General features: G+C 41.8%; 1 protein-coding gene across 1 annotated transcript; it reads right to left on the bottom strand.

Moving 5' to 3' along the window:
• Nucleotides 1-13,210: 13,210 nt before the first annotated feature.
• Nucleotides 13,211-19,594, bottom strand: LOC133129825 (pinin-like). Its single transcript, XM_061244169.1, has 9 exons — nucleotides 19,408-19,594; nucleotides 18,376-18,444; nucleotides 18,018-18,086; nucleotides 17,542-17,617; nucleotides 17,360-17,454; nucleotides 17,040-17,115; nucleotides 16,028-16,183; nucleotides 15,793-15,931; nucleotides 13,211-15,202 (listed from the first exon to the last, which is right to left on the bottom strand). The coding sequence occupies exons 1-9, from the start codon at nucleotides 19,518-19,520 to the stop codon at nucleotides 13,968-13,970; spliced, it is 2,028 nt and encodes a 675-aa protein (XP_061100153.1). The 5' UTR covers nucleotides 19,521-19,594; the 3' UTR covers nucleotides 13,211-13,967.
• Between the last annotated feature and the right edge of the window lie 506 nt (nucleotides 19,595-20,100).

Here is a 20,100-nt window from a genome sequence, read left to right on the forward strand (position 1 = left end):
CAACCAGGCCACACATTTGAGACGACATGATTCCTTCTTAGTCATCTCACCCCTCGCTTTAAAATGAAATGAAGCCTTCACCAAGCTTGGGGATTTAAGTGCTCCAGTAAAAGGATTTGAAGTGATTCTTTTATAATTCACTGAGAGACTGTATCTCACACACAATCATGTTTACTTCTTCTTCTTGGTTTGTTTGTTTGATAATTAATCAACACCGCTTATTCCATGGAAACATATCCTGTGCTAAATTCAGTTCAGTAGACATAATGCCCAAGTAAAGGATATGCATAGAAACATTGAAAATACAGTACATTTGAAACATAATGGATTTGAATTTGACAGTGGCATCCAGGGCAAGATCTCTTATATCAAAAAGTATACCCTCCGATTAGGAGATCAGTGGCAAAAGTAAAAGACAATTTTACCTTTAATAACTGATTGTGTAGTTAGGGTTCTCTCATTGTATACTTGTTATGTAATCACAATAGGGACTATTTGTAATTGAAACTTACATAAACTACTAAGTATCCAATCAGAAGTAAACCATTCCTTAACACAGAAAAAACACCAAACATGTGATGTGCAATCGATGCAGGGTATAGTAGTTTCGCCAAAAACTATACTGCTGTGTTGCTGTGATCCACAAAGCAAAATTTAATTAAGCAAAAGTTCATTTTTAACGTTACTGATATGGCAGAATAAGATACTAGGAATAGGAAATTGTTGTCCTATTTTAAGAAATGTTCTCCTACAGTAAGTCCTTTAAGGTTATTCCCAGTAAAAAAAATGTGCATCGAACTGCAGTGATTTGAGCAAATGTTTCAGTTCTAACATTTCAGTTATTTCACCATGTCCAAACAGTAGATAAACAAAACCTAAATTTGTAACATAACCTAACATACACACACACACATTTTACTTGTCATTATTTATATGGCAAATTAAATGGAGAAGCCATATTACATAACGTATTACTTGTGTCCTGACATGTAAAACCATATAATTGAAAGAAGGTTTCTTTTCTTTTTCATAACACTGTATAACTTCAGTAAAATGCCATTTAAAATATACAATTGAGACATATTCAATAACACTCTGTACAAGCCTTGACTATCAACACAGGACACATTTGTGGTAAAATACCCTCCGAAAAACAATAAAAATGTTTCACTGCTTTGCAAAAGCCTGGCTATTTACTCTCCAACCCAAAGGGAGACATGAAAAACAACAGACAAAAACTGCTTCCAGCGAGGATGCAGACAAATGAAGCACACAAAACATGACAGTTCTTCCTATTGGTTTCATTAATACACAGATGAACGGATACAAAGAGCAAACCAGTTGTCATCTGGCTTCAATGCCAAAGCAACAACGTTTTGTATCAAGTATCAAGATTAGAAATGGTCTTCATATCAGACTGAAAAAACAAAGATCCTAACGATAATGGGAAATGCTTACGTGGTGAGTTAATAAAGTTTCAGGTCAGACAAATGGAATAGGGGAAGGGCAGATTGTTTAATTAAATATTTTACATTTTAATGCATTGGATTATGTGGTATTCACCTGTGAATTGTACGACATCATATCCTGAGCCAGCTTGACTGGTCAGTACAATGAACTTATTTCCATCAAATATGTAATTTCAATGTTTAAAATAACAACCTACGGATTGCTTCTTTTAACAATTAATGACATTAGCAGCCTATTGCCCATTGCTTTCGTTTGTGAGTGCAAGTAGAGATTTCAGAACAAATATCAGCTGGAAGCAGTACCCCTATTTTGAGGCTACTGTGACACAAAAAGCAATCATACAAAACCCGATTGTAGAGACTGCACAGGTTACTGTGGAAAGCATGCCATGAGCCAACATGTGTGTAGAACAGTCACATATTTCAATAACAGTAACCACCCCGCACAGCCTAGGGACATATTTTTGATGTCAAGTACTCTCTGTGTCCAGCTCAAGACACTTCAGCCCTTAGGTTTGACATGTGAAAGCAAGAAGAAAAATCATGTGTGTAAAAATCACATGTTAGCCCCAACAGGCTTGAACACACATATAAAGTAGCGTGTTTCGTGAGAAACAGCAACATAAAATTATTCTCTCCAGGTTAAACAATGCTTTCGCAGGTAAAATGTGGAAAAAAGTTATAATTTATTTGTAAAAAGTATACGTGAACATAGTGGCTAGCCATCCCATTCCTTTTCCAACTGGCAAACACTTAAATAGTCAAACAGTTTCACCTGAATTTCAATTAGAACAATGTGAGTTTCAATTAAATAAACCAATTAAATTAATTAACCAATACTGGTGGCTGGTGAAGGGCCACTCCCCCTCAAGAATACTTAAAATCATGCTGCCTTGAATATTCGCGGCAGTTAAAATAAAAGTGGGAAGGGCACTTTAGTGGATATTTGATGCATTTACGTGCATTTATAAAGCTCAAAATGCATCACAAACAGACAGAAACAAATGGTCCACAAGGAGATATGTCCCTCCAGAGTCCACACCTTTGATTCTGTTTGTGTCTGACATACCTAACAGCAGCAGAGTCCTCTGTGCAGTTGGACACCAGCTACTCCCTGTGCCTTGTCATAGTATGGAACCCATGACAGGCTGTTTCCCTACTGTGGTGGATAAATGGACTATTGACAGATTTCAGGCACTATTCACTGCCAAGCCTTGCTGCCAGTTCGTGGACTGCCATATTCCTTCCCACTCGGTGGGAAGTACTACCTCCACGTTTTATTTTGCTGTGAGACACGTTTCTCAGAGGGAATGTGTGCCACCGTGTTTCTGAGTTGCCAACCGTGTAAAATGCGTGTCTGTTGCTGTGGAAAACAGATCGGCCAATGACGTTTACTCAACACTGCTCCCACCACCCCTCCCCTCACTGCACTGCCCCAACATTGAAGAAAACTTGTTGTTGTTGTCCCCACTCAACAACAACCTGTAGCCCCCACCCAGTAACATCTGCACCCAACACCTGACCCCCAGAGACCCGACAGACAAGTCAGAATGTCAAATGACAGTAATTCAGTCTCCTGCTACATGACACTGACAAGATGCATGCAGGTTTCTGCACCCAGAGCAGGAGTATAATCATTTCCGCTGGGGCAGTTCCAAGGTGAGGTCGTATCTGCCTGTTGGCAAGGCTGCTGTTGCAATCCGTCACAAGGCATAAGGAAGCAGTCAGTCCCATAAACCAGGTGGAAGGCTCAGGGCTACTCAGTGATGTCTACTTGCATGTAATAACTAATCGAGGCTTTCTCCAGAGTAACCCTGGGACTATTAGGACCAGTCCTGAACAGTCTAGCATTTACTTTCTTGTGAGGGGCTGTTCTTACATGCAATCTATCAGCACATTTCCATTTCACAAGCTTGAACTTATCTTATTGTTTCTTCCACTACCATGACTCCAGGTGATGGACCTTCTCTCGCCAAGTTCTTGGGACTGACTTTCACAGCTCTCAGTATCTGACCTCTCAGTCAAATGCAGGGCTGTTTTTAGAGATTTAGCTTTGGAGGCATAACACACATTATGGATTCCTAATGATTCTTAAAATAATGTATTTATATAAATCTGTTTCTTTAAAACTGTATATACTATGTATAAACAGATATATGGCATGAACAATCATCATTCAAATTACCTGTCTGAGAGCAGAGTGGCTACCTTCTCTCACCTAAAACAGTGCAGCTGGAAAATAGTAGGGGGGAAGGTAGTCGTCTTTTGATAAGAAAAAGCAGAATGGCAGCTCAGTAGGCATCAGGGAACCACAATTTCATTCGGACGTAAACAGCACAAGAACACAAACGTGTTTTAAAAATAAGAACTCCATATAATGTATAGGAGATCACCTGCAGTTCATGGATAACTGCCAGAGTGTGGGTTAATTCATCTCTACAGAAAAGTGTGCCTTGAACTATGCAACTCCAAATTTTTCATGAGAGCCATTGGTAAAACCTCAACACATTATTCCACAAATAATTAGTCGAAGTTGAAATAGTAGCACTAATATTATTAACCACAACAATGTTATTCCTCAAAAACCCTGAATCATTGTAGAAAAAAAAGACTGTAAAATGGATTTTAGAAAATGAATATTCAATAATATTCAACTGTTTATAAAATAATTTGCAGCATAGTTTTATTATTATAAGTTCTCTGCAGAACCCTTAGTCCAATATTCCAACAATAAACCTTTCTACCACAAGAAAAGGAAAAAACAGCTGCATTTTGCTTTATCATTGCTGTACCTGTAATGTAAATAAAAAGTAAAAGTACCACATCAAGAAATGTCGTACCTCCCTATTAGTTTACACAGTGCATGTACTGCAGTATATCTTCCACATAATTGCAGTCCACTTGTGCATTGAGAACTCGAGGACATGAATTAGGCATGTAATGTGAATAATACGCTGACCAAGTGGTGGCCAAGGCCAGGGGGACCTTAACATCTCACGCCAGTGTCTACAGCTCTACTTCATGCCTATTAAACCCTGATTAGGGTTGCAGCTGCCAGCAGCCTTAGGATGTTATGAAGCAGCAGGCTTCCTTGACATTAATGAAAGGGTAAAAACAGGGCCAGAGGGACAGTTAATGAGGCTCCATACCCTCCTACTGATTCCTGCTCCCATTTCTTCCCAGATCCCCCCACTAATCACGCATCCCTCAGACCAACTGACTAATCACATATGCCTAATCTTCCCTTGATTCTGTCACTAATCACAACTCCCAGACCTTCTCCTTATCCAATCATTAATCAGATCTTCTAGATTGTTACAGAAAGTCTTCTGGATTGAGCTTGGTTAGTGTTCAGGCAAAAAACATTGTTGCTCATGTGGTGTTCACTAGCCAGTAAGCCCTGGTAAAGTCACACTGGAGGAGACACATCATCCATAAAATAATTGGACTCACTTTAGCCATCAAAGAGAAGGACTCAATCACACATCACTCTCTGGCATAAGTAGGGGTATATCGGTCTGGCCAACAGCCAATCCCTCACCCTGTATAAAGTGCAAAATAAATGGCCCCCCAACTCAGCTAATGCCATACACGGACCAGGCCAGGGGCAGAGATCTATGGGTGAGAGGCCCAGGGTGAGGGCAATGCAGGACAAGATGGTCTGACAAAGGGAGAGGTCACGTCCACTCATTGCGCATGGTTTATTTCAGGCCAAGGCTGACCGTCTGCTTCTCAGGCAAGCGTCTACAGCAGGGAAGATATCCATGCCAATTTATGTCCGGGAGGACATTTGTGGCACAGTGAAAGGGATTAGCTTTGATATTCCCCCACCCCCGCTCCCAATCCAACCCCCCACTCGCCCGGAGCAGACCTGTCCCTGGCCCCAATCCAGCAGGCCTTCTGCCTTCCCGCCAAATCCATCCAGCAACAAATGCGTACATAATGGCTCTTCCACTCCCCCCTCGCCTGAGCAGTGGGAGTGGCTGTGCCCATCGCAGCCATGCACTTCAGACAGGATGCGTTCGTCATCAGGGATGTGTGAGAGAGTGGCTGCATCACGTTTTTTTTTTTCGCCCGGCGTGCTGTGCCAGCATCCTACCCGTCCTTTCCGGTACCATCCCTGCTGCTGAGTAATTTTTTACATCAGGGTTCCAAATTAGACTTCTCATTTCCTCATTAGCTTTCATCCATTAGGCTGATGAGGTAGGAGCACTGGACAACAATCACAATGCTTTCTGTGAATTACAAATGAATGAGATATCAGCCTGTGTACAATGTGCTTAATACAAATTCCATTTGTTCTTATTCTTTTGGAAGAAGACAGACTAGCATGCAAGTTCCTCCACAGCAGACCTGCTGAGCTACAGTATATTGGCACTAACTCAGCTGTTGAAGGAAGACTAACTGCCCAGAGGGACTGTTGCAGCACAATGAACCCCTGCCAACTGAAGCCTGCCCTCCCTGGACAATACTATGGCCAACTGAGCACCATCTTGTGGGGCTGCCAACCACAGCAGGCCCTTTCGCTGGCAGGATTGAATGCTAAATGTGGTTGTACAGAGAACAAATGCTTTAGTGGAGCATACCACCCCAACAGCCTGCTCCAGAAATAATTGACTATGGTGTACCAGCGACCAAGTCAAGAAAAAAAAGTGTGTTTTGGGAGTATGCGTATATTATTGGATCTAATTATCAGCCTGGTCTTGATCAGGTCCTGTCCAATGAACAAGTTTGCTGTTTTGTCCATTGGACAGGACCTGATCAAGGCTCATTCACAGACCTTCTCCAAGGCCTGATTTATTGCAGACCCCTGACTGGTTAGAAGGGGGCTGTTATCCACACTGAAATGAACAGAGTCACTGTCAGAATCATCACCGGGTAGGCTGTGCTAAAGGTAAATCGAACCACCCCCAGCCCACAAAATCTAACCTCATATCATATCTACCGTCAGAGAAATGTGACCTCCTTAGTTGGTGTAGACAGCTCAATGGTATGTTTCTCCCTCGCAAAGCAGGCTGTGATTCATCATAATAGCACCTTCAAGGATATGTACCTTTTGCTCACAAGTCACAGGTAACTGCAATTTTCAACAGCAACATGGTGCTACATAGCTACCGACAACTAGCTAGAGTTATCTTGGGTATAGGCAGGGTTGAGAATGGAGGCATCGACGTTTGTGTGTAACCACAGCTGGGAAGCAAGGAAAGAAATCCTGCATCGTAAGATTTTTTCTGCTCGCAATTTTTTGAATGTCATGATTCATCGCCTAGCTGGATGGTTCAGTTCAAGACTTAAAAACGGTTTAGCTGTGATTTTTTTAAAAGTGGGCAATTCTGTGTGATTCCCCCTTGTGCCAAGGAGCACTTCCATTGATGAACTTTCCTCTTTAGTTTGTGCTTTCCCATTCGAAGCTCAATCGTCCTATTTTAATAACTTCTGAACATGCAGAATGTTTCCTTTTTACGTTTGCTTTGGCATTTTGCAGTATGTTTCTTCTCTTGCAGCACATTTCATGTTGAATTTGCTTTAGGTTTTTGTATGCGTTTTGAAATGTTAGTGCATTTTCCTGAATGTTTGTGCTTTCGCAATCATCCTTGTGGGCCACCGTAGAGTAAAGGCGTTACAGTTCAAACTTTACAGCACAGTGTATCTATTTTCTGTGTAAGGTATTCTTTATATTATTCATGTAGGGAAGTGACCTCTGTATATTGTCCTAATTCCTTTGAGTTGTGCCACATGCCATGTGAGGAAGAGAAAAGAGGCAGGCATTGGCATTCCTGCATAGCAGAAGAACCGCATGAAACACAAGATGGGATCAAAGATGCTGTATCACGCATTAGGAAGGGAAGCCCTGCTGGGCTAAGAGACAGCAAGAAGCTTGACTTGTACTAACTGCAATAAAATAGTAAACATCAAAGACTACCAGACACCAAAAGGCTAAACATTTTAAGTGAGAAATGTACTAGTGATAGGTATTTTCTAATTTAGATGGTCTAATTTAGATTTACCTTAGGCCAACAGCTTTAACAGCAAAGGCTGGATTTGCATCTACATTTACCAATTCATATGATTATATACACAGTATGTAAATACAGCATATTAAACTAATTTATGTATCTGCAGTCCTCAATGATATGGGAGTAAGGGTATGTGTGTGTGTGTGTTTGTGCATGCGTGTTAAAGTATAAGACACAATGGTAATGCTGGATATAGAATTCTTCAACAGAGCACAGCAAATTGAATAACTATTGATTTGAACCATAGGCGTCATACTCAGTAATTACACTGCACAATGTAAATAGATCATAAATGCTGCATAAAAACACTGACAGGAAACTTACTGTGCTAATTACCCAGTACATTAATCAGAATGCCAAAAGGTTAATAAAACAAAAAAAATCAATTTGAATAATAGTCTTGTAAAGCAAGATGTTGTTCTCTGGTTAAAGCAGTACAAGGGCTGACAACCATCGTGCTATAGGATAGATGGAAGATAGTGCAATTGAACCGATGACTCCTTGCATTTGAAAAAAGTATTAATTAAATCAGATATTGAATAGGTCTGTCTATGGCTTAGAGGCCGATGGACAACCAGAAGGTTGGTAGTGTGATTCTCAGCATGTCCAGATGTATTCCAGTTGTGGACTAGCACAACAGTGCCAAAATGCCCTCGAGCAAGGCACTGAACCCAGCACTGAAACAGCTTCAGGGGAGCAGCACTGTGGCTGATTCTGCACTCCAAGATATTATACATGCATGTATGTTGGGCGATTAAAATGTTGGAGGGACCATGTCTGTATGTGTATGGAGAGATTCAGTAAACAAATTCCAGTTAAGTGAATCAGTGAATCTTAACCTAATCGAACCGAACCGAAGGTTCAAACAACAAAATAATTGTAATAACTGCACTCAAAAAAGTGTTGAACCCTACCTTCAAAATAACAAAATGTGTTGACAACAAATGTGAAGGAGAATAAACAGTTGGAAAAAACTACCAAAGATTCTTGAGGGCAGCTCAGTACCTGTTCTCCCTTTATTTTGTCATTTTCAAACATGGTCGATAGGTTTTGTTTTCCTGCCAAGAACACACATTTCTAATGAGCGAGAAAAGATGACTGGCCAGTTTTTCCAAGAAAATGGACCACTCAGGTCACTATAGACACAGCACAGGGGTAGTTTCAGACCATGAAAACCTTTTTACATCTCCCTCTTGAAAGGAGCCATGCTATCAACATTTCTTACTCCAATACTTAGCTTAGTATATGGATGGGAAGCCACCTAGGAAAACCAAGCTGCAGTGGTGTTCCAGTTCAGGGTACTCTTTCCTTAAAACCAAAAACTATTTCCTTTGTACCTATGTATTTATATATTGCAGAAAAGTGTTGGAAGTTTTTGTCCACATTCACAGGGTCTTTTTATGCTGTCTGTTCCCAACCCGTACGGAAATGGGAAAAAGGGCCTTTAGAAATTCTGCTCCTTTCAGGTTGTTTCTCATGTTGCAAAACGACCTGAAACTTAAGGAGCGGGTCTCATTAGATGCCTTTAAATCCCAAATGAAAGATTTAGAGTCTAAATCAATGCTTTGTCTACGTTTTGACTAGCCTACTTTCCCTTTATCATTATATTCTAAATTGCCCTGCTTAATTACCTAGTTTAACTATTGTATTTATGCTTGTTAGTGAACTTTCTGTAATTTGTTGTTTGTGGTTTGTATGAAACTTTTTTCTAATTATTTGTGCTGCCTTGGCCAGGTCTCTCTTGAAAAAGATTTTTAATCTCATTGGGACATTCCCGGTTAAATAATAATTTAAAAAGTAAAATAAAAAATAAAAAATTAAATTAAATGTCCCACCACAGTAGAAGAGAAGCTTTAGCACTTTCTGAAAGTCAACCTTATAGCTTAGTGGCTAAGGTACATGACTGGGACCCAGAAGGTTGGTGGTTCAAGCCTCGGTGTAGCCACAATAAGATCTCCACAGCTCTTGGGCCCTTGAGCAAGGCCTTTAACCCCACATTGCTCCAGGGAAGATTGTCCCCTGCTTAGTCTAATCAACTGTAAGTCACTTTGCATAAAAGAGTCAGCCAAATAAATGTAACGTAACCCACCCCTGTACAGCTTATTGTCAGAATCCGATATATCACCCTCTATTATCCTCCAATTTTCTCCTGCCAGCTAGAGATGAGCTGTCATTTGACCTTCCTGGTTAAATTAAGGTTGAATAAATAAACAGGCGGGTGAGCAGGAGACTGAGGGCACGGCGGACGTTCCACTAATCAATTCCCCCAGCTGGCACATGGGCCTGATCTCTGTGCTTCAAACAGACTAGAAGGTTTTGTACCCAGCTTTGAAAATACCAAATGGTCAACCATAAAAATCTAAATCCATCCCCCATGGGCCCGAAAACATTTGACATTTTCATCGTGTGGTTGCCTTCTGATTTCTGACCGGACAAGCCATCTCTGGAGTCCCCAATAGAACAACATACTGTTCCACACACCAAGAAAAAAGAAATGCCTTTCTTACATATTGCTTATTAATAAATCATCCCAAGCTCTGATAGAGAATGGTGACTGAAACAAAGATTGGCTCTTCCTGCACAGCTCTCCATATAATGCTTGAAAGACATCACAAGGAATGCTGGGTTTTTGGTTAGCGAACAATACATAGTAGGAAGTGGTCTGAAGTCTAATCAAAGGCTCTGCTGCCCCCCAGTGACAAGTCTTGGGTACTGCATAGCACACAGGGTCATTTTATTATGGTTAATTTGCTGAATTACTGAATTAAATAACTGGCAGGGGTGAGAATTTGTTCAGTGTTTCCATGAATTAGATCCTTACATTTTCATGCTTGTGGTCACTTTGTCCAAATATCAATTTAAAGTATATCAATTAATAAAATGGGAACAAACCAGTGACTGGGACTGTGGTGCCCATTGTGCACTATACAGTGGCCATAGATTGGGATTATTAACCAAAGGTTGCAGGTTCAATTCCCAAATGAGACGGAGCGGTACCTGCAAGCAAGTCACATGCTATTTGAAAACTTGGATTGATGCAGGGATTATTTGGAGTAATAGGCCAGTTAATGGAGAGCATACAAACAGAAGCTGGCAAAGGACATAAAATAAAGTAAATCAAAGTAAACAGTTGGTCCAAAGCACTTTAGTGTTCTAAATGGAGGCCCAAATGGTTTCATTAAAAAATTTCAATTAAAACAATATTTTTACACGTTGGAGGCCGAGACCAATAAACAGAAAGGGAAGATTACTGCGGCACAAAATCAGCCAAGAACTAAACTGCCAAGGAGGAAAGCCATTCATCTGTATTCATGTGATTCCATAAACATACACCATATTGGGAGATTGTGCCCATGTATACTGATGTAGCTCTGATAAAGCAAAACAATCGCTAGGACATAAGGACAGAATCGCTCATTTGACATAATCAACTTGTGTCATGAGAAATATGTTTATTCAATACCTCGGAGTATTGGACACATCGCCTATCTGTAGCCTATAAACATGTGCTTAGTTTAGTGTGTACTAACATCAATTTTTTGCATATCATTGCATAGCATGATATACAGTCCCTTCTAAACATATTGGGCCAATTATTTTGTTTTTGCAATACACTGAATACATTTGGGGTTGAGATAAAAAGATGAACACAAGACAAGAGTTCAGAATTTCAGCTTTTATTTCCTGGTATTTACATCTACTCAAACTACTTTGAACTAGAACATAGCACCTTTGGTATCAGACCACCTAATTTTTAGGTGAACGAAAGTATTGGAACAGAGAGTATTTCACTAAATTAAAGTAAATAACACTTTAGTAGAATATCCCTACCTGCGATCCATTGACATCACCAAACTGTTGCATTCTTCTTTTGTGGTTTTCCAGGCTTTTACTGCAGCCTCTTTCAGTTGTTTATTTTGTTGGGGGTGGGGGGGCTCCCTTCAATCGCCTCTTCAGGGGGTGAAATGCATGCATCAATTGGGTTAAAGTCTGGCAATTGAATTGGCCAGTCTAAAACCTTCCACTTTTTCTCCTTTGTTGGGTTGGCTGCGTGTTTTGGGTTATTGTCTTGCAGCATGATGAAGTTCCCCCCAATTAGGCTAAATATTTTGCATAATTGGGGGAATTCAAGTTCCCTGCCACTTTCTGGATCTGGATAGTGCCAGATTTTGTGGCTTTGGTTTTCATAATATGTGGGCGTGAGCATGATAGTCACCCAGAAATGTGACATACATCTTTGTACGCTACACTGGGGGAGTGCAAGAGTGTGGAGCTGATGCAGTTTTGTTAATCTATTTTAAAAATGTGACAGTGGAGGGATTCCACAAAGATCAGTTTCGGTCTCGGATAGATTTATTAAGATTTTACAGCCAAACGATTGCCTGCTTTACTGGCATTGATACTTCTTTGGTCATGTTGAGACAACTAGACTGAAATTGCAGATGGCACTCCGAGAATCAACTCGACTTTTTTCTAGCTCTTCTATATGAACAATTAGTGAAGCTCAACACACCTGTCCCAAAAACATTTGAGCAGCCAATTGTCCAATTACTTGCCACTGCAAGACTGGCTGGGATCCTTTTGACCCTTATCATTTTCCACCAAAGATTTGGTTGCAGTGAAAAGTTGCAGCACAGCAGGGGAAGAACTTTGCTGGTCCACATCAACAATGTTAGACCCCAAAGCAAAATATGCAATATTATGCATTAACATAAATTCCACCTGAACGAACAAAGAATGTAGGGTATTGTTTGGATACAGGAAGCTTCATTGAACGATGTCCACCACCACCATTTCCAGTACTGGTCAGGTTTTCCTGGTTCAGTATGAATTGGAAACCCAACCAGGCACCATCCTGCTAGATTTCAGTCATCAGGCAGAGAGAGTTCACACAGTTTAACTGCTGGTCAAAAAATCCTTCAAAAAGCATTGTGCACTGCACCATGTACAACATACCAGAACTCCTTTCCTCATTGAACCCCCCTGTAGTGGAATGTACAAACCCTAACTAGAGAATCACTTACCATGTGGAAGCACCTTGCCAGAATGCTCCATTTACCAAGAACCAGGCTTTAAGTAGCAGATGAATTAATCTCATAGCTGCTCCCTACCCTTTCAAGCATTCAGTAGACATTCCCAAAAAAGGTAGTGCTCAATTCCGGTACATTTCACCAGTGTCCACGCACATATGACACCTATGGTTGAGATGACAGTACTCGAAGCACTACATCAGACTGAGAACCGACATCAGTTTGAGTTTGAGGCACTGCATTTAAAGCCATTCCAAGCAAATGTGAAGGCCACCCAGAAAAACGGTTCAATTTTTAAATAAAAAGTAAAGCCAGAGTATGCAAACACATCAAAAGACAATCTCTTTTGAAATGGAGATGACGTGTTGAGGGAATGCTTAGTAGCCCCCCGCTTTCAGATGAGGTACTCAATGTGAGCAGGGAAATAAAATTAAAAAAATCTTCCACAGAGCACAAGTTTCATCAAAGCCTCAAATACTGTACCACTACTATAATGAATGGTCAATTAAGCATATGCTGCCAGAGTGGAGTAGCTATTCAGATATGAAACAACTTACTAAATGGCACTTGTCTTGTTGACAGGAGATATTTAGGATGTGACCACAGACTGATGTTACACCTTAAATCACCATTATGCTGCATATCTTTCTGATCAACCGAAAAATGGCGGAAATGAATGACTCCATTCAGCTGCTTTTGAATGAATGCTTGCTTTTATTAAATGGAGATGTTTTTCATTTACTTGTACAAAAACAAATGCATTCAGCAAGTTCCCAAAGTACCCCTTTCATGACTCAGGTCCCCACACGATTACAGATCGAAGATAAAATAAATGCAATCTCTTTTAGGGGGAGGAATAATAAAAATCAAAAGCATGAAAAACTAAAGTAATTTAAAAGTTCCCATTACATCAGTAAAGGAATTCTGAGAGGTACAGCTCTAAAAAAAAACATTTTTATTTGATCTGCTGGTTGGACCAGAGGCATTGCCCATTGTCCAAAACAAGGCTCAGCTTCAAATAATTGGTGACAATTACAGGTGGGCCAAACTGGCAAATGGTACTCCATAAAATCAGTAGCACATTTAAAAAGGTATGCATCTCAGCATGTACACATTCTTTCCCCTCTTTTTAAATTCAGCATCACATCTCTAGCTTCAAGTATATGAAGTGTTTTGGACATTTCCCTCCAGTTCCTTACAAGGGGCCCTTGAATTAGTCTTTGATTGCTCTTGAAGTCCGGTACTATGAACAGGGAAACAGGAACAGAGCAATGCCATGTTGAAAACCTTTGTTTTGAATGGTCCCTTGAGCAGTTGCACGCGCCCTGCATTTTGAAAAATCGAAGACGCTTTCGTTGAAGTTTACCTACCCAGCAATGAACTGCACTTCCATTACTAGATATCTGGCTTCCTACCAGCAGCCAGAGGGAGTCCCATCCAGTGGTACAGTTTTAGCGTCTCTTGTCCTTCCGATCAGACCTGCGATCCCGGTCACTGCGAGCGGACCGCTGGCCTGAGGAGACCCTCTTCCTGTCGGACTTTGAGCTCTTGTCCTTGGAGCCCTTGGAGTCGTGACCGCCGCTGGCGGACGGCTTGCGCCCGCTGTCGCCGCCCGCCCCGCTCCGTTTCCGCCGGTCCCTGTCCCTCTCCGCAGGGCGCTTCCGATGCTTCCTGTCCCGGTCGCGCCCTGCGCCGGTCCTGCCTCTGCCTCGACTCCTGCTGCTGGAGCTGCTGCTGGAGGAGGAGCTGCTCCCGGAGGACGAGGAGGAGCCGGACGAGGAGCCGCTGGACGAGGATCCGGAGGAGGAGCTGGAGCTGCTCCGGCTGTTCTTGGCCCGGGGTCGCCCCCGGCCGTCTCCCTGGGGCCCTGGAGCCTTCACCTTGGGGTTGGGTTGCAGAGGCAGGAGGTCCTGCTCCGGCCTTGGCGCCAGGGCTAGCTTTCGGTGCTCGGGTTGCTCGACAGCAACACCCTGCGGGGGAAGTTGGGTATCCGGGATGGTGGGCAGGGAGATTTCTATGGTGGGCTCTGGCCCTGGGACCATCGGTGCCATTGGGGGTGGCATTTTGGCTGCAGTCTGGGCTTCGAGGCTGTTCTCCCCACTGTCCGACTCCATGGAGTCCTGCGGTGGGTCTGCTGGAGGCTCCGTCTCTGCCTCCATCTCAACTACCTCACTCTTTTCATCATCAACCTCCAACTTGACTGCTGGGCCCACATCCACATCTACAGACTCCTTCTGCTGGCCACCATCGGTCTGCTCCACAGCAGTGACTTCTGCAATGGCCACAAACTCCTCTCCCACCCTGACCTCCATTGTCCCTACACCTCCATCATCATCTTCCTCCTCCACTTCATCTTCCTTATTTGTCTCCGCCTGCTGTTTCTGTTCCTCCCCAATGCACTCCTCCTCCTGCTGCTCCTGCCCAGTGCTCTCCTCCTCCTGCTGTTGTTCCGGTTCTCCATCACTCTGCACTATGCTCACCTCCTCCCCTGCCTCCTCCATCTCTACATCATTCTTGCTTGGCAGGTCCACCTCCACCGGCTGGCTGATGGGCTTGTCCTCCACCTTGCGCTCTTCTCTGCGAGTGGCCTCCTGGTCTTGGTCTCTCATGGACTGGCGGCGAGGCGGCCGCAGCTCCATCTTGTCCAGCTGCTCGGCGAACTCCGCGCGTCTTGCCTCCAGCATGACTGCGAGGAGAACAAAGTTAGGTGTTAAAGGGCTATTTTGTTTGTTTAAGCTGTAAATGTGTTTGCATGCCTACTTTTGTGAAATTTTACTCCACCCAAGATTTTAGCAATGCTGCAGCATGTACATTAGTTCTGCTGCATATACGGGTGGCCTGTAGCGTAGTGGTTAAGGTAAAAGACTGGGACACACAAGGTCGGTGGTTCTAATCCCGGTGTAGCCACAAGATCCGCACAGCCGTTGGGCCCTTGAGCAAGGCCCCTAACTCTGCATTGCTCCAGGGGAGGATTGTCTCCTGCTTAGTCTAATCAACTGTACGTCACTCTGGATAAGAGTGTCTGCCAAATGCCAGTAATGTAATGTATGTTTTTTTTTTTTTTTTTTTTTTTTTTTAATGCGACCCATAGTGCACTCTGGTGGCCACCTGAATCGTGACATTGTGTAGAAAATGGAGCCAGGCTGAAACAGTGAGTGCAATTACACCAAGTCAATTAACATTCCTGGATTCAAATAACTTCAATAAAAGAACATTACCAGTATTGAATAGCAGAATTGAATTACAGAAAAGGTAATGAGGGGGCTGGATGCTTACCATTCATTTTCTTCTGAGACTCCTCAAACAACTTCTGTGTAGCTGAGCACATTCTTCCAGGAATGTAGAAAATTGGTGGCTTTGTTTTCGTGCGGATGTATTTTACAATTTTTTCGTTGTGCACATTCCATTCATCTTGCTGCAAAATAAAACGGCGTTGAAAGCAATGTCCTTAAAATTAAACAAAATGTTCACCAAGGCAACTGCTGCAATGGAGGTGCTTACAGCCGCTTACCAATTGAGCAAGTTCCACTTTTTGTTCCAGAAGTCGGAGCTCAGTCTGCTTGGCTCGACGCTCTTCAAAGAGCCCACGCCTCTCGCTTTCTACCTTCTTGCGCTCCTGCTCAGCTTGGACTTCCAGCTTTTGTTCAATCTCCAAACGCTTTTTTTCCTGCAAGAACGGGTTTACCTTCTTATTGCAGTAACCAATTCAGAGTTCCTACCATCCATTAAAAGTTAGACAAATGGTAATGAGCAGAATTTACTTCTTATGAAGACAGAGTAGAGAAAACCAGCTTGGAAACCAGCAATAAGCCTTTTGTTTTGTGTTCTGCAAGGCACATTTCAATGATAAATCTTAGCGTTCATTCGAAATAATTTTAAATCCAATTCTATGCTTCAGACAAGCAGAGAAAAATAATTTCATTCTTTTTTTTTTTTTTTTTTCTTGAGAACCCCAATTGAATTCAAAGCCATGCTCTATTGCTAGAATGTCCTCTAAGGAGAAGGATAAGAAGCCAGACATGTACTCCAAGGTGCATCCACCTAAAGGATCACCAGCTGGGATGTGCAGCTTTGGCACCAGACGACTGCACTTCGTACACAGCTGGTGCAGGCAGATTAAGCACCCAAATAAACAGCAGCTTAAGTATGAGGAGTTTTAGCTGATAGCGATAATAAACAATAACTAACGGTAATGATTGTTAATCAAAATCATTATTCTGTCTGCTGTGATATGCAAATTGCAAAAGGTTGCGATTACAGCATTGCAATTAGTATTCCTGCAATGTCAAAAATCAAGCTTTGCCAGTTACAAACAGTCGTAGCCTATTCAGCGAGTGAGCATTGTAACCAATCACAAACATGTCGGACTAGTGCAAGTCAGTGGCGTTCAAATGAGTCATCCTCTCCCACAATCACTTTTCCAAAATTGATTAGCCTTCACTTTATTCCAAACAGAACACCCCATCTTTCGATTAAACGCATGTTACATAGGTGCAACAGGCTGCAGATCTATCGTTTCATACCTTCGCTGTGGCCACTGTGGACTCCTGTTTAAATTTCTGAAGAGTACCCATCAGCAGGCCAAACATGCGCCGATTCCTGCAGATGACAAAACGTTAAGCTAATTATCACATTATCCATTTACCTTCTCTAGAAATCACCCTTCTAGAGTTAAAAACTCTACTATGCAATAGTGACAGTTACTAAGATATTGAAAAGCAGTGTAATGTAATCAGGACAAATCAAGTTACTTAAATTCTGACACTTGATTTTAGACCATTCTGATCGATTAATTAAGAACTAAAATGTTGGCCTATATCCCCTTCCATAATCATAAAGTTACCTTTGCTTCCCCTTTTCATCCATGGTTTGATCCTGAATGAGGTCACGACGCGTTCTTTCTTTGGCAGTAGCGACCACTGATGACTGCAAGGCCGGCTGTAAAGGAAAACATTGGCTGTTTCACTGCCAGAATTGTTCACTAATGGGACTAATAGGCTGGCCATTTTAAAGGTAAGCACTTACCTTTTTGACATCGTCGTCATCGTCAGCATCACTGTCATGTTGGGAATCTCTCCTCGCCCTTTGGTCTCCGGCCAGCCTGGAAAAAAATTGCACTGTGGTTACATTTGGCTCCAAACGGTCCGGAAGAATTTAATTTAATTTAAGTACTAAACAAAGTTTACTTGTGCCAATTCATTAATGATATAGCATAGAGCTAGCATAGTGTGCCAATTAGAAAATAAAGTGTAAGGCAGGCCAAAGACTTAGCATAGGATTTACCAGATCCTGAAAGGAATTGTACCCCCGCAGAGGATACACATGCTGAGTAATTGAAGAACAGAGGTAACAGGTATTACCCAGCAAAAGACACCTCAATGGTAAACCTACTACTGGCAACCTGCACAGACATCACTTCAATAGTAAGACTAAATGCAGCCAACTTGATTGCATTCCTTCAGTTTACCAGTCTAACACTAGGACTAGATTAATTGATTCACCTCAGGAGGGCACCTTCAATGTCTCTCTGCTTACCCGGGGGTCCCCCTCCACTGTCGGAGAGCCCACGCCTTAAAAAGAGAAATGAAACTTGTGAGCATTCTGCATTTGCAAAGTGATGATTTTAAGATGAAGTGATCAATATATGGCTTGATTAAAGATATTACAATCCACTTGTGATGGTCTAGATTTGTGAGTGTTCCCATAGGGACATGGAGATCTTATACCCATACAAATATAATCAGAAGGTGATATCAGTGATTAGTTGAGAGATTTGATCTGTTTTTCCAGTTCTCTTATTCTAGCAAAAAAAGCTAAAGATGAGCAACTTCTTTGTATGGGGTGGAAGAAGTGACATACCTCAAGTTAATCCCTCTGCCCCTACCTCCACCAATGCCTTGAATGCTTAGTCTCCTTGCCTGGCCAGGTCTAGGAGGGCAAAAGAAACTCGTCAGGCAACACAAACATTATTTAAATTGACACAGATTTGTGGTCAACAGTTCAACAGCAGGACATGAACTTGTACAAAACCTACTATTGCTAGATTGCTAAGCAATTACATGTCCTTCTCATCTCTGATTTCATTTTACAGTGCACCACATACTCGCATCCCATTAATCTCACTAATCATGCCTCTCAATAGGTTATATCGCGATGAGGCCTCAAACATATTACAATTAGCCATGTGTAACAATTTCGTTATTTTAGGAAACTAAAATTTTAGAAAACAAATAACAGCCCTGCATAATTCTGCCACTTCTACACTAACTTGCGACTCCATTACGAAGACGACTTGCCTTGTACAGGGGAAATCATGGTCACGTTATAGCTAGCTAATAGTATTTGCTGGTAGTAATATGAATGCACACGCCTGCTAGTCACAAATACTGAGCAAATGTACTGTCTGAAAAACATAGATATAGACATAATTATACGCAACATCAGCTAGCACAGCTACATTGAAATCTAGCTATCCAATTAATCGATATTAACGTTGTTTACAGGCCCCGTTTACTTCCTCCTGTAACGTCAGCTAGCTAGTAGCCACCGTGCATTAGCTACTTCAAGTTACTAGCGATATAGCTAGCTACAAAAGTTTGAGAGTCACTCGCATACAACCACACGGACGATCTAGAACCACTATCTAGCTATCTAGCACGCTAGAAGACCAGACACGCAGCTAGAGGTTTAACTAGCTTCAAGGCTAGCCTACTTCATGTCAAACAAATGACCACCATGAACGCGGGATAATATAACTAGACTAGCTAACGTTAGCTAGCTAGCTAACGTTAGCTAGCAAGCAAACGCAGCGTGTTCAATTAGGTTGCTCAATATCAGTTTACAAAAAGCTGGTAACATAAACGAAGGTGTATATATTTACTTTAAACGTACCTAAGCTCATTGGGATCTCTTCCTGTTAATTTTCGAATGTTTTCATCCACATTTTTCAAGCTTTCCTTTGCCTTTTCCAGCTGATCCTGCAGAGACCTCACAACCACCGCCATTTTAGTAAGTTAGCTTCCTTCAAGCGTTGTTCGCACAGCCGCAAAGCATCTCTGGGTGAACACTGACACACCATGGTTGTAGCTTTATACAAGAGGACTCGCACATATTCTGATTGGCCCATACCTATATGCCGCTCATGAGAGCAAATCAGGTCGAGTTTGGTCTGCACCAATTTCACCTAAATCCTACTGCAAAATCTTGGTGACATGCATTCATTACTGAGCATCATGCAAGAACCACTTGTGCGAGCATTTTTCTAAAGTCAATGGTTTGAACAGATTTGTACAAGTGATTGAATACACACACACATATATGTATAGCTGTAGTCTATATATAAATTCTCTATCAAAAATGTACTTCAAAATGTATGACCATATTTCGTTAAGTTTGACAGTGATATATATATATTTTTTTTTTACTGTATTCAAATTATAATATAATTCAGAATTTCTCAATGTAATTATATTATTAAGTTGGGATGTGTCTTGCTCAAGGTGCTCATAGAGATGGGTAGCGTATTGGTAAGTTATGTGTATGTGACTCGTCATTGAATTTTAATTGTAGCCATGCAAAATATTG

Source organism: Conger conger, chromosome 5 (genome assembly GCF_963514075.1).
Source record: "Conger conger chromosome 5, fConCon1.1, whole genome shotgun sequence".
Lineage (NCBI taxonomy): Eukaryota > Metazoa > Chordata > Actinopteri > Anguilliformes > Congridae > Conger > Conger conger.

Excerpts from the sequence above, each read along its gene's own strand:
- LOC133129825 (XM_061244169.1), bottom strand. The coding sequence starts at position 19,520 with ATGGCGGTGGTTGTGAGGTCTCTGCAGGATCAGCTGGAAAAGGCAAAG. Across the intron at positions 17,618-18,017 it reads ATTGAAGGTGCCCTCCTGAG|GCTGGCCGGAGACCAAAGGG; the intron begins GTGAATCAATTA and ends ATTTTTTTCCAG. Across the intron at positions 17,116-17,359 it reads GATGAAAAGGGGAAGCAAAG|GAATCGGCGCATGTTTGGCC; the intron begins GTAACTTTATGA and ends TGTCATCTGCAG.